Source organism: Prionailurus bengalensis, chromosome C1 (genome assembly GCF_016509475.1).
Source record: "Prionailurus bengalensis isolate Pbe53 chromosome C1, Fcat_Pben_1.1_paternal_pri, whole genome shotgun sequence".
NCBI classification, from domain to species: domain Eukaryota; kingdom Metazoa; phylum Chordata; class Mammalia; order Carnivora; family Felidae; genus Prionailurus; species Prionailurus bengalensis.
Window position 1 is genome coordinate 151,875,871 of NC_057345.1, and position 14,499 is coordinate 151,890,369.

General features: G+C 35.2%; 1 protein-coding gene across 7 annotated transcripts in view; it reads left to right on the top strand.

The window, feature by feature from the left end:
• SLC4A10 (solute carrier family 4 member 10) overlaps window positions 1-14,499 on the top strand; it is a 297,649-nt gene that overhangs the window by 192,811 nt on the left and 90,339 nt on the right. For all 7 annotated transcript variants that reach the window (XM_043576897.1, XM_043576896.1, XM_043576894.1 and 4 more), the window contains 2 exons: window positions 3,651-3,808; window positions 6,895-6,982. In XM_043576897.1, the coding sequence (XP_043432832.1) occupies window positions 3,651-3,808; window positions 6,895-6,982 (246 nt within the window). The remainder of the gene's footprint in view (window positions 1-3,650; window positions 3,809-6,894; window positions 6,983-14,499) is intronic.

Genomic DNA, 14,499 nt, shown 5'->3' on the forward strand with positions numbered 1-14,499 from the left:
TAGTCTCCAGGTTACTGTGTCTATGTAAATATTTAAGCTTTAATGTTTAGATTCCAAAACCCATTAGAATTTTGAGATGTTAAGGACATGTGACTTGATCCTATATCTTTGGTATATTCCATCTACATTAAAAAAATTTTTTTTTAATGTTTATTTTTGAGAGAGAAAGAGACAGAGCGTGAGCAGGGGAGGGCCAGAGAGAGAGGGAGACACAGAATCTGAAGCAGGCTCCAGGCTCTGAGCTGTCAGCACAGAGCCTGACACGGGGCTCGAACTCATGAACTGCAAGATCATGACCTGAGCCGAAGTCAGATGCTTAACCAACTAAGCCATTCAAGTGCGCTCAATCTACATATTTTTAACCCTTCCAATGGATAAGCTCACTAAATTCATTAACTTAAGGAATGTTTTTGAACATAATCTGCGTTATCAGGTTTTTGCTTCCCATAATGCTTTTAAAAAGCAGATGTGTGAAAACACTCCATATCTCTTTGTTTTTTAAACTGACATGGAGATGACTATTTTAGTGTTTCTCAGATGTTGGTAATGTTTCTTTTATTTCAAAAGATCCAAAGAGGACTTCATATTATTTTCTATGTAGAGAGAACTTTCCTCTGCATCTGTCTTTAGTATGTGAAACGTACTACAGTGAGTTGGATTATTAAATCCCTGAACAGTAGAAAACCTTGGAAATCTTCTCATTTAGAAAGTGAGAAAGCTGAATCCCAGAGAGAGTAAGAGAGCTGCTCAAGATCACTGGCTGGTTAGTGTCACAACACCATTTCTCCCCCAGAGAATCCCTATTAATTTTCTTGTGCTTTCTATAATGGCCTTAAGACTTAAGCTTTCTCCCTGAAGTCCCATCAGCATTTCCTTCCCGTCTCAGCATGTGGCTTGTCCAGACACTTCTTGTTTCACCATGATCTTCTGTCTAACCTTGTTCCCTAGAGATATACCTGTTTCTCACCCACGGCTTAAGTACAAAATGCCCAGCATAAAGCATCTTTCCCTTCTCGGCATAAAGGTCTGGAGAGCCCAGAAGCCTGAGTGTACATCCATATTCATAAGAGTATAGCTTGATTTCTTCAAGGTCCTGTTCAGAGAACAAGAAAATCCCAGGGTTTCTTTATGCTCATTCCAAGTGTTTGAGTCCACTTGAGGATTGTCTTGGAGACAATTGTTATATTAAAAGGTTTGATTGTCAGATAAGGTTCTTATGAACAGTATATTAGCACAAATACAAAAATATAGGGCTAATCCAGGAACAATATAATATGTAATTGTATAATGCAATAATATAATTAGATGATGTGTTATATAATCTCTTACCCCCAAATATATGACTACTCCAAGAATAATAGAATGTAATGAGTATAATATAATGGCTACTCCAGATAAGCTATAAGTTATTACATTTCAAAGCAAAAGATAAATTTGCTAAACCTCAAATTCTGTGTATTTTAATGTTTTTTCTAAACAACAGACATAAATCAAGATATATTAGATATTATGTAATACAAAAATAATTCAAATGCTAGGACCATATATTTCCTTTTGTAAATTTGACTATTTTTAGCACACTATGTACTCCTTAATTAATTAAATTGCATCTTAAGGCATTTATTTGTATGATTGCCACCAGTCTGAGGCACAGACTTCAATAGTGAAGCCTATGACATTTGCCAAACAATAAATAAACTTATAGAAAGTTTTGGGTGGAATTTAAATTTCTCAGTAAAGTTATGATGGCTATTACCAATATAATTCCTATTTATCATTTGTAGATTTTCTTAAAGAGCTTTTTTCTTAGTTTAAATTTTGTTCCAGTGTATTAACATTGTATAATTGTTATTTCCATTGGGAGAAAAAAACTTTGTTGTTTGTTAGGCTCTAAAAGACTTATGAAGAATGAAAATATACTATGTTTTTCTCACAGGGCTAATAGTGTATCTTTTATTCCCTTCTTGAAAATGTATGCATTATCATAAAATTGTAAAGCATTACCAATTTAAAGCATTTTCAAAGTGTGCATTTCTTCTAGCTAGAAAAATAGATACAAAAATATGATAAAAATTCCCATGAAATTTAACCTTCCAGTATTAAGGTAAATAAATACTTTGTATCTATAAATTAAGGATTCTATAAAAGGAAAATATTTAGCATATGATATCCCAATGTACATGTTTTATGAGTTTACAGATTTATATTTGGAAGTATATTTGTAGTTTGAAAATTTTGCAATTTATAATACTTGTCATAATTTTTTATAGGCAGTTTTGGTTTGTTAAATCATTTTTTCTTTTTCTTTAAAATAGAACATTGGTTCTGTTTACTATTTTTAGTGGAGTACTGAAGATTATTTTTATGTTTAATCCTTGTGATAAAATGTATACATCACATAATAGGATTTATGTTTTATGACACTCATATCTTACAGAAAAATTAAGTAGTTATAATCCTTCCAAGTAGCTTGGAGGTCTTGATTTCTGAAAGCAACATATTAAATGTAGTCACTACAGTCTGGCGGTGGACTTCCTAAGGTCCTCATCCAAAAGTTTTAATTTTTTTCATTGTAAACTTCTCAGAAAAAATCTTTTCAAATCATTAAATTTGCAAAAGAAAAAAAATCCAAGCCTCACCTATATTTACTGAAGCTCTTTTCTCTCTTCGCACCTATTCCGACTTTGATCTTGGGCCCCCATTTCATTCACATGAGAGCATAAACCAGTTACTATAGCAGATATACTCTTACTCTCCCTACAAAAAGGTATCTATAAAAAGCAACTCAAATGAATTAGAAACAAGAAATAGGCCTTGTGAAATTGACTTTAAAGTCATTGCTTAATTTTCACTGAGGCCCTGACCATTAAACATTGATATTTACTTTTGAGAGTGTTTTACAATCATTTTTCAGACTTCGCCTTTTAAGCATTTTTTCTTGTAAATGATCGCTTTTGTTTTGTGTTCATTCATTTCAACCACAGACATCTCATATCAGAAATTCAACTCTGCCCGTTCAGCAACGTCAAATGTTAATACATTTATTGTTTTCTTTACTTTGCTATATTTAAATTCTAATGTCTGATGAGAAATGAAAATTGAAGAGTGGTCAGGCCAAGTATAGAATGTGAAGGATATAGAAAAACTAGAAGAAAGATAGACTAAAATCATAATTTATACTGTAAAGAGAAACATGATTATATTTCTTTTGAAATAGGCATATTTTGAGTATTAGTTGAAATATTTTGTCACAAAATTAAGATAATGTAATATAAAAATATTTAAGCCTATTGGCAAATGCTAATTAAATGATGATTAAAATATATTCATCTAAGTGAGCACATATGCTTTTCTCCCTGAAAATTTCAAGATTGCTGATGCTGAAGAAGCTTCTTTTAAAAACATTGAATAGAGAAAGTAGAGTATTCACCTCCTATATGAGAACTTCGAAAAACACACAAGAAGAAAGTTATTATTTTTAAAGGGCAAATGAGATGTTTAACTATGTTAAAACTTGATTTACATATTATTTATATAAGTTATATTTATTTCACCTATGTTTATTGATGGGTTACCACTTGTGAAGCACTGTGCTGGGATATGACTTAGCAGATTTTGGTTTATCTTATTTTACTTTGTGATGCTCTCAGGTTGATCTGCATTTTATGAAAAAGATTCCTCCAGGTGCTGAAGCTTCAAACATCTTAGTTGGGGAATTGGAATTCTTGGATCGAACTGTGGTTGCGTTTGTGAGGTTGTCTCCTGCTGTATTGCTTCAAGGCCTGGCTGAAGTCCCAATTCCAACCAGGTAAAAAGTATAAGAGCATCTTTTGCATTTTTCTGAAACCATTTTTTTTTTTTTTTGGTAAAAGAAATTGTCCAAAACCAAAACGAGAAAACAAAGAGTAAATAAGTATAATTTCCTCTGAAAGTTCTCCTAGAAACGAATGTGAAATGCACAAAATTCTTGTTTGTGGAAGAGGAGAAAAATACTTTAAAAATTATTCTGTTCTTTCCTCCTTTCTCTCAAACTCTGATGTTTTCTGTTAGGCATGCTCCTCATCTCTGAATACCCTGGTCAATATCACCATACAAATCCTTTCTTATAATGTTGATAAAAAGGGTAAAGTGTTGGGCTGTCCTCAAGGTTTGCAATGTGGCTAAAAATTGATTGTGGGCTAAAGAGAGGATCCTGTATATGAGTGTGGTCAGACTCAGAAAGGTAAAAGTTTCATAGCTTATGCTTGAATTAGTATGCCTTCCAAATACATGCAAGTGCCATCATTAAGAGAGGCCTTGCTCTATCTAATGTAGTGTTATTTCCATCCCAGGCATATATGTGTTTCCCATGCAGAGTCTGAAGAATTATTGTTAGTAGCATCATGGTACTGTTGTTGAAGTCAAATCAAAAGTGCAAATTTAATTTGATTACCTAAACATATTTTTCATTCAACTATACATAGAAACTAACAACTTAAGGATAATACGAACTGAATTACATTGTTTATAGTTTATCTCTATTTTATAAATAAAATATATGTCCATGGGCAAAACTGTGGAAAAAAGAAAAGAACATTAACTTCAGCATGTTAGGTTCCTAACGATTCATTCAGTGGAGCTTGTTTTCTTCCCTTTCCCTCCCATTAAATGTGATTCCTGTATACAGACAGCTATTTACTCCATCTGCATTCATATAGCAAAACATACTTAAGGAGGGCCCCTTTCCCCCATGATTGGTGCCCTCTGATTGATGCAACTGTTCCAGATGCTTTAGTATCCTTCCACTTCCAAACACTGAATGCCTCAGCCAATTTAAAAATGATGAAAAGTTCAGGTTCTTGGTTTGTAAAATACGTTTCCTCCATGGATCTTTGGCCTTAACTAAAAACATAGCATATTATATCACTCTGTGCTTTGCTGGTGGATAAAATATTCCAAAAATGTGGACTAGTTTAGCCAGGAGAGGCCTCATTCCATAAGAGCTCAGCAAAGGGAAGTGGGATCTGGTGACCCCATCCCTGAATCTGTGACAGGAACAGATTTGAGGCAGGACCCTGGTTACCATTCAGGTTGTAGGAAGAAGTGTCCGTTCATCCTGTGGGAGGGTTCCCAAGACTTCTGATACATGCCAACTTTTATTAAAAAGAGGGAAGAAAACTTGAGCACATTAGCGTGGCATCTGACTCTGATTAGACCGCATTTTTTCTATATACAACTTGCAACCTATTCAGAGTTTCTGGGAATTTGGACTTCAGGTGTCAGATATCAGACTTACTAATTGTAGAGGTATTATTTTAGTAGTTTAAAATTCCTTTTCAGTCCTCCAAGCAGTGAATTCTTGTTCCACCATTTAGGAAGGTGTCTGATGAAATTCTGCGTCAATGATGCTATTTATGACAATGATAGTTCCTGTATTTCAAAGGAGAGAAAAGAAAAATTCCCAGGAGTAGAGAAAAGCCTTAATGGGGTTACATACCCTCACTTTGAAAACTGTCAAGGTTTAGGTGACCTCATTTCATACTGACATAGCAAAATATGTGTAGAGAACAATGGAGGAAAAATTAGGGGCACAGTAGAGCCACTGTGTAAGGGAGAGATTAAAAAGACTAGACTATTTAGTTTGGAAAGGTGAAAAATGGAAGAAGATTAGTTAGACAAGTAGAATAAAGAAAGCTGTTCGAGGTTCCTAATTATTCTTTCTTCGGAGGACAAAGGGCACACCATGAATATAATAGCACACATAGTAAAAATGTCAGAAAATAATTTTTTAGGGCTTTATAAATAGCCCATGAAGTGGAAACCTGAAAAACAGCAAGATGTACATAGGTTATAAAATTTCTTAAAAGTATTATAGTTGATAAAGCACCTGCCACCACAGTAAGCTGGTCCTCTTTTAAATGTGTAGTAGACATTTCTGTATAGTAGAAATTGACTTGGGTTCAGGTAAAACTAACACAAAAAAATCGATGTCAGACTCTCTAAGACTGTGCAATATATGCTTCGTGTAAAAACATGTACAATCTTTAAAGTTTATAGTTAAATGAAAGGTAGGAGTATAGTATCTGATTTGGTACACCTTATAAAGCTACTTAGTCTTCACACGTAAGAACATAAACCATTTAGCAAATTAATACCACTGAATTATATTGCAGAATATAGGGCATTTTAAAATTTTCTCAATTTCTCTGTAGCATTGACCTTTTTGAGAGACAATTGCTAGAGTCCTCCAAAACTAGAGTGTGTATAGATTTCTTCAAAAGCTCCAGTTGTGACGATGAGTTTGCTAGACTTTCAGTCTAATTTAGATGGAATATCACAATGTAGCCAGTATTTATATTCCTCCATAATTGGAATTAATAGATCATTAACTCCCTGTTTCTTCTGCCTAATTTATCTTTTGATTCCTGACAATTTTTTTTTATTTAATGTAAATTGCACATATAACTGCTATTTTTTTGACCATGTTCTTTCTTTGTTTATACTATTATGTTACCTTTTTCCTCTTTACCTGATGCTACAATTTGAATATTAGTGAGTTCTCTTCCTTATAATTCAGAAAAGCTTAATCATATTTTAGTTTTCTCACCTTCCTCCTCTAAGGATTATACAATCCTTAAGATTCTCACTATCATGTAGGCTCTAAGGGTAACTATATGGGAAAATACTGAGATCAAAATAACCATGGATTCCCATTGCTTAGGGATCTTAAGCATAAGTGGAAATCATCTTAAAATGTTTCCAAACAATAATAAACTGTGAAAAAATATGTAAGTATTTTACATCAAATCCCCCATCTTAAATAAGTCCTTTAAGCTGAGTGATTCTGTAACTATTAAAGTTATTTTTTATATTTCTACCTTGAAACTTTTTGTTTTTTTTTCTTCTTAATTACAGATTTTTGTTCATTCTTCTGGGACCCCTGGGAAAGGGTCAACAGTACCATGAGATTGGCAGATCAATTGCAACCCTAATGACAGATGAGGTATTTATTCAAGTTCATTGGGAACATTTTCCCCATTAGGTACACTTAACTTTTGGAGTTCCTGTATTCATGACTATTTGTTGTGAATCAGATTTCTCTCTATTAAATCCCCCTTCTTCTATGTTTCCAGTATAAAATTTCCTTTGAAAAAATTTGTTTGAAAGGGGTAATAAATTCACACACATGACTATAATGCTTTAAAACCTCATACTCTAGAGAAAATTCTTTATTTAGTGACATTTAGAAGATATTTATTAATATTCCCTTATAGTGTATGTCCTGCTAAAGTGAGTGCCATTGTTAATATCATTACAACCTTGTAATTATTTTGGGCAAAATAATTTTAGGACCTCAAGAGAAAACAGTGACAGTGTATCTGAATAGTATATATGACACCAAAATCTATGCAACATCTATCAACTCTCTTTACAGTTTTGCCTGAATGTTCTTAACCTGAGAGTCTTTGAACCATTAGAGGAGCTACAGATGGATTTCAAGGGGGCTGTGATCTTTATGATACAGCACACAAATTTTTCTGTGTAAAAAATTTGTATGTACTTTTTTTGGGACTGGAAAAAAGTTTTTAGCAGCTTCTCAAAGAGGTATATGTCTCAAAAATGTATGATCATGAAAATAAGAACATAAGTGCTAACATATAACTGGTTTCTTGTATCCCCAGCACCTTGTGGAAATCTATTTTTTATTGTTTTTAATTGTTAAAGAAGAGCAAGTACAAAAGACCACAGAAGGGTCATACATTCAAAATTTAGTAGTAAATAAACAGGCTATACGTTTTCTAGAATCTCATCTAAAGAATTTAATGTATTTATTGAAATACATGGCTTTGGATTGAAAATTTGAAAAAAAACAAATTAGTATTGTTATATAACTTTTCCTTAGGTTTATGAAATCTGAAATTTTGAACTTTAGGGTTTGATATAAATTCTATTATATCTGTCTAAATTATGTTTTATGGTTTTGTATGGATTTGTTATTGATATTTACACATAGGAAACCAAAAACCAGAAGAAAAACATATTTTTCATCCGTTTGAGAATCAATGAGTGTATTAGTTTTCTATGGCTGCCATAAAAATTATCACAAACTAGGTGATTAAGACAAGAATAATTTATTTTCTCACATTTTGGGGAGCTAGAAGTGTGAACTCAAGGTGTCAGTAGGACCACATTCTCTCTGAAGGCTCTAGGGGAGAATGTTTCCTTGTCTCTCCAGCTTCTGGTGGCTCCTGGCATTTCTTGCCTTGTGGTGGCAAAATTCCAGTCTTCACCTCCATCTTCATGTGGCCTTCTCCCCTGTGCCTCTGTGTTTTCTTCTTTTCTGTCTCTTACAAGAACACCTGTCATTGAATTTAGGGCTCACTCTAATTTAGGATGATTTTATCCTGAGATCTTTACCTCCATTATATCCGCAAAGACCCTTATTCCAGATAAGGTCACATTCTGAGGTTCAGGTGGATTTATGTTTTGAGAGGACACTACTCGGTCCACTACAGTGAATGTCATTTTATTGAGGACATCTGAGAGAAGACAGGGGAGTTAAAAAAAAAAAGGGCTTCAGGAGGACCACCCACTTGCTCTAGTAGAACTCTCATGAGAAGACACAGTATCTTTGCTTTAAGTGGTTCCATAATGATTAATATTTTACAATTTTTACAGCATTGCAAAATATATGCCACTGTGATTTGTAGTCCACAATTTAAGTACTGTCACTTTTATGCACATGTATTTTGTGTTATGTTTCCACATCTTAAGACATTAGGACATTACATTAAGCTGTTTCTGGGGCATGGGATAGGTTATACGATAAGAGGGACACGTTGGGTCATGGGAGGTACATATATACTCAACGTATCTCTCTTCCTAATTCTTCCTTTCCCCAATTAGGCGTCAAGACTTTCTCAACAGAAAGATTTCAATTCCAAAGTTTTTAAAAACTAATCCACTGGGTGTGGAACAACAGAGAAACATCCATGTTTTTTAAATTTTAGGGTGAGAGTGATAGCAGAGAAAGAAAGGATTTCCATCTATTTCCCTGATTAAAGAGAACTACCCAATTTGAGAACAAGCATTGGCCATCTAATGAGGGCTCAAACATAAATCCCTTAGATTTGAAAGTTTAGAGCTTAGTTTTAGAGTAATTTGTAACTCTCACCAGTGGGATAGAGAAGCAGAAACTCAGCCAGAAAGTTACTATAGAAGACGAGGGTGATTAACGATAAAGGGCATGTTAATTATAATAGTGCATTAATTGAATATCAAGAAATATTTAAATGTTTTCTCTTTTAAAAGAGAAAGCACTTTTTTGTTGTTGTTCAAAACACAGGTAGACAAGTTGTTCTGCTTATCTAATTGCTTTGAAGGCAATGAATAATTACACTCATTAAGAACAAAATTTAGTTTGATTCATAAAGTTTAGTTAAGAACTGATGAATCGGATTACAGTATCAAACTATAAATTCTGTGACAGCTGTTACCACTTATTATTCATTTTTGTGCCCTGATGTTGTCAGGTGCTCAAAAAAACTTTTTGTTGCCTGAGCTCTGTTTGTTTTTCTCCTCTCCATACTGGAAACTTCTTGTACATACATAGTCTGTCTTTTCCTTTTGTATCTTTAGACTTAGCTAGCCTGGCATCTGGTCTTCAGTCAGGGTTAGTAATTTTTTTTTAAATGAGTTAATGACTGAATGTGCTAGTCCTCTTAGCAATACCTGATCTTGAATCAATTGAGTAATCGGGGCGCCTGGGTGGCGCAGTCGGTTAAGCGTCCGACTTCAGCCAGGTCACGATCTCGCGGTCCGTGAGTTCGAGCCCCGCGTCGGGCTCTGGGCTGATGGCTCAGAGCCTGGAGCCTGTTTCCGATTCTGTGTCTCCCTCTCTCTCTGCCCCTCCCCCGTTCATGCTCTGTCTCTCTCTGTCCCAAAAATAAATAAACGTTGAAAAAAAAAATTAAAAAAAAAATAAATAAAATAAAAGAATCAATTGAGTAATCTATTTTGTTCCTTTCCGTTAAGCATTGCTAGAGATAAATCATATGATTTTGGTTATTGGCACTACGACCATTGTATTAATCCCTTTCCATTCTTAAACATTATTTTTTTAAATTTTTTTTCAACGTTTATTTATTTTTGGGACAGAGAGAGACAGAGCATGAACGGGGGAGGGGCAGAGAGAGAGGGAGACACAGAATCGGAAACAGGCTCCAGGCTCTGAGCCATCAGCCCAGAGCCTCACGTGGGGCTCGAATTCACGGACCGCGAGATCGTGACCTGGCTGAAGTCGGACGCTTAACCGACTGTGCCACCCAGGCGCCCCCCATTCTTAAACATTATTAAGCACACCAAAGACTTTTTGTTTATATAACTAGCATGCCAATATTTATCATAATAGAACTTAAAACTGAGAATTTTTAAAAATCTGTATTTATGAAATTCATTTAAAAACAATAATAATATAAATATATGTTAACATACTGAAATAATGTTTATGAAATAAAATCAATATATGTTAACATAAATAATGAAATAACGTTTATGAAAACAAAAGGAAAGACAAAAACAAAAAATTTCCTGAGAGTGACATCATTTTTCTTTTTCTTGTTCTTGGCTTTTGAGCCAACAGTTTTCTCTGTTACCCAGATTTTGAGTCAGCACTGACTTTTCTGTTCAACCAGAGAACATGCCCAAATACAGTAGCTATTTAAGAAATACATATCAAATATGTGTCCAGGTTTCCTCCATCCTGAAAATGAAATACCTACTGCTTCATATAGCATCTACCATTGAAGAACTGTTGACTGAATCTGAATCTCAACAGCTTTGTAGGAGTAGTGTTCACCTAGTTCTTGATATCTTAGCTTCATTCATCTCAATGTGTTACAGTCTGAATTTTGTTGGCACCACTGTGCTAAAACTGCTTTCAGTAAGGTCCTTATTTACCAGATATACTATTCCATGTTCTGTACTCAGTGCCACTTGATCTCCTATTGGCATTTGACATTGTTGAATACCTGTTCTTTCTTTTTTTTTTCATGAAGAACAACTAAAATTAATTGTGTGCTTTGTTTTGAAACTAAATTTTGAAATAGGAACTATTGCTTAAATACATTCTTTTATGTACAATGAGTTTTTTACTTTATCTCTCATATACAAGTTTTTAATATACCTAGAATTGCTTTTTGCATGGGAGATGGGTAAAGATCCAATTTCATTTTTATATAATCACTTGGCTTAGTACCATTTATTGGTTAGTCCATCATTTACTCAATGGTGGGTAATAAGTGCTTTTCAAAAAACCCCCATCCATCTCTGCGCCATCACTATTTTAATTATAGTATTCTTACTATAATGAGTCTTGGTCTCTATTAGGTCGAATTCCTTCTTCACTTTGTTCTTTATTAATTCCTTCAATAAATATTTATTGAATGTGAACTATTTATCAGGCACTTTTGCAGTTGATGGGGATATATGAGTGAACAAAAGAGACAAAAGCCTTTTCTTTCATTGAGCTAATAGTCTAGTGAAAAAACAGACTAATACATAAAAGTAAAATGTATGATATGTGGTGATAAGTGCTTTGGAGGAAACCGCCAAAGCAGGGAAGGAAGATAGGAATGGAATGGAGACAGTTGCAAGTTAAAATCAGGAACCTAAAAGAGAAGGAGCAAGCTATTCAGATATCTGAGGGAATACTTTCCAAACAAAAGAATAAATGAGGGAAAATGCTTTGAGACAGGAGCTTGCCAGGAATATCTGAGGAACAGCAAAGAGGACAACATGGCTGGGCAGGAGGGAGAAAGGGAGAGTGCAGTAGGCAATGAGGTCAAAGAGGCAACAGGCCAGTCTCTGTAGGGACTTGGAGTTGGGAAGCAAATGAAAGACTTTGAGAAAAGAAATGACATGATGTATCTTGTGGAGGAGCAAGGGAAAAAGCAGAGACCACTTGAGAGGCACTGCAACAATTTGGGCAAGCAGGGGTGGTGAAAGAGAAATCAATGCAATTCCAATCAAAATCCCAACAGGATTTATCAAGGAGCTTGATAAACTTATTCTAAGAAAAACATAGAAGAATAAAGGTCCAAAAATATTAAAAGCAGGCTTGAAGGAAACAAACACATTTATTGAGGTTTCTTCCTAATTCACTGCTGCTTTTTTTCAGCTTCCTTTTCTGTATCCTTCCTTCTTCCCTTCCACTGCATTGAAACTTGCTCCTTAATTATGGTTCCTACATTATCAGTTTCTCCTTCCCTACTCTATCATTTCTATCTCCTTATAAAGATGGTCTAGACTCTCCTATATTTTAAAAGAAGAGAAAGAAACAAAGAGAGGAAGAGAGGTGGGCGGGGGGAGGAAAAAAGGAAAGAAGAAAGAAAGAAGGAAAGGGTACTTCCTCATTGTGTGGTCTTGAGCAAGTTAACTTCCACTCTCTCTGCCTCAGTTTCCTCATCTTCAAACTGGGAATGACAATAATTGTAAATATTTCATGTTATTATTGTGAAGAATATATATTTATTGCCTACTACATATTGGAGATAAAGTGGTAGGAATGAAAGCTTTGGGCACTGGCCTCATGGAATACCCTGAAGTCATCCTTGACTCCTCTTTCACACTCAAGTCCGATCTATCTGTAAATCTGCCTGCCTCTACTTTCACAATATGTGCAGAATCCTACTACTTCTGACTTTCTGAACTGCTATCACCTGGTTCTTACCCTCATCACCTGGCCCATGCCACCATTATTATTCTACCATCGCAATAGAACTCCTACTGCTCTCTCTGCCCTTGCCTACTTCCTTCTGTTCTCGAGACAACAGCAGGAGCTAGGCTTCTGCTCAAGGCCCTCTAATAGCTTCGTATCTCATTCAGAGTAAAAGTGAAAATTCTTATGAAGATCTAAAAAATCCCAGGATGACTTTCTGCCCTTTTGACCTTTCCTGCTGCTCTCCCTCTAGCTCATTCCTTCCCAGCATTTGGCCACCTAGCTACTTCTCAAATATGACATGCATGCTTTCACCCGAGAATCTTTGCACTGGCTATACCCTCTACCTGGAGAGCTCTTGCTTCCAATACCTTGGTTTTTGCTGAAATGTCTCACTGAGGTCTTCCTTAATCACCCTATTTAAAATTATAGCACCCCCCCGTCATACCCTTATTCTCTTTTCCTACCTCATTTTTCTATATTGGACTTTCCACCCTCCAACAAAATATATACACTCCTTATATTGTTTATTTTCCATCTCTACCCTCCCACTAGAATGTAAGCTCCATGAGGGAATGGATTTTTGTTGGTTTTATTCACTGATGTATCCTTAGCATATAAATAGTTTGATAAATATTAAATGAATGTTCAGAGCTCATGTGTTAGCAGGAAAAATAAGCATTAAACAACTAATTATATAATTAACAATGAATTACAATAATTATAATTACAGTGAAAGCTATCAAAAAAAGGGACAAGGTGTTAGGAACGTATTAACAGGATGTCTAATCTTGTTTGAGAGGGGATCAGGGAAGGCTTCTCTTAAAAGTCAAATGTATGTTGAAATCAGAATGTTAGGTTAGCTAAACAAAGAGAAGGGGGAAGAGCCCTTTAAAATAAAGCTATTGGGGAAATTGGTGATAGGAAATCAATAGTAAAGAATGTTTTAAATTTAAAATCAAACAAATTGTGGTATCTGAGGAGTTTGAAGACAATAGGAAATCAGCTGCCCTGAATGAATTTGGACATTCATATATCTAAAGCAGGTATAAGATCATGTGATCCTTTGAAGCAATTAAAAAATTTTTTTAAATATTTATTTTTTTTAATGTTTATATTTATTTTTGAGACAAAGGGAGACAAAGCATGAGTGGGGGAGGGACAGAGAGAGAGGGAGACACAGAATCCATGGCAGGCCCCAGGCTCTGAGCTGTTAGTACAGAGCCCCATGCGGGGCTCAAACTTGTCAACCGCGACCTGACCGGAGCCGAAGTTAGAGGCTCAGCCCACTGAGCCACCCAGGCACCCCAATGTTTATTTATTTTTGAAGGAGAGAGAGACAGACTGTGAGTGGGGGAAGGGCAGAGAGAGAGGGAGACACAGAATCCAAAGCAGGCTCGAGGCTCCAAGCTGTCAGCACAGAGCCCAATGCGGGGCTTGAACCCACAAACTGTGAGATCACGACCTGAGCCGAAGTCGGAGCCCAACCAATTGAGCCACCCAGGCGCCCCGAAACAATTTTTTTAATTAAGAGGTCAAATCAAGAAAGATTTCAAGAGAGTTGCTACTAGCAGGGAAACAGTAAAGTAGTTAAACTCTTGTTGGATTAAGAACATTTGCAACTCTTAAATGTTTAGATTGGGTCTCATGATCATATAAAACTCTGTAGAAGAGGAGAGATATTCTGAGCTATAAACTCAGTGGCTTATGGTAGGAAATCAGTGTTGTCAATATTTAGAAAAAATATCTTTCCCAAAATACAACTAAACCATTAATATGTTTTTGGTGTCTTCAAATTGTCC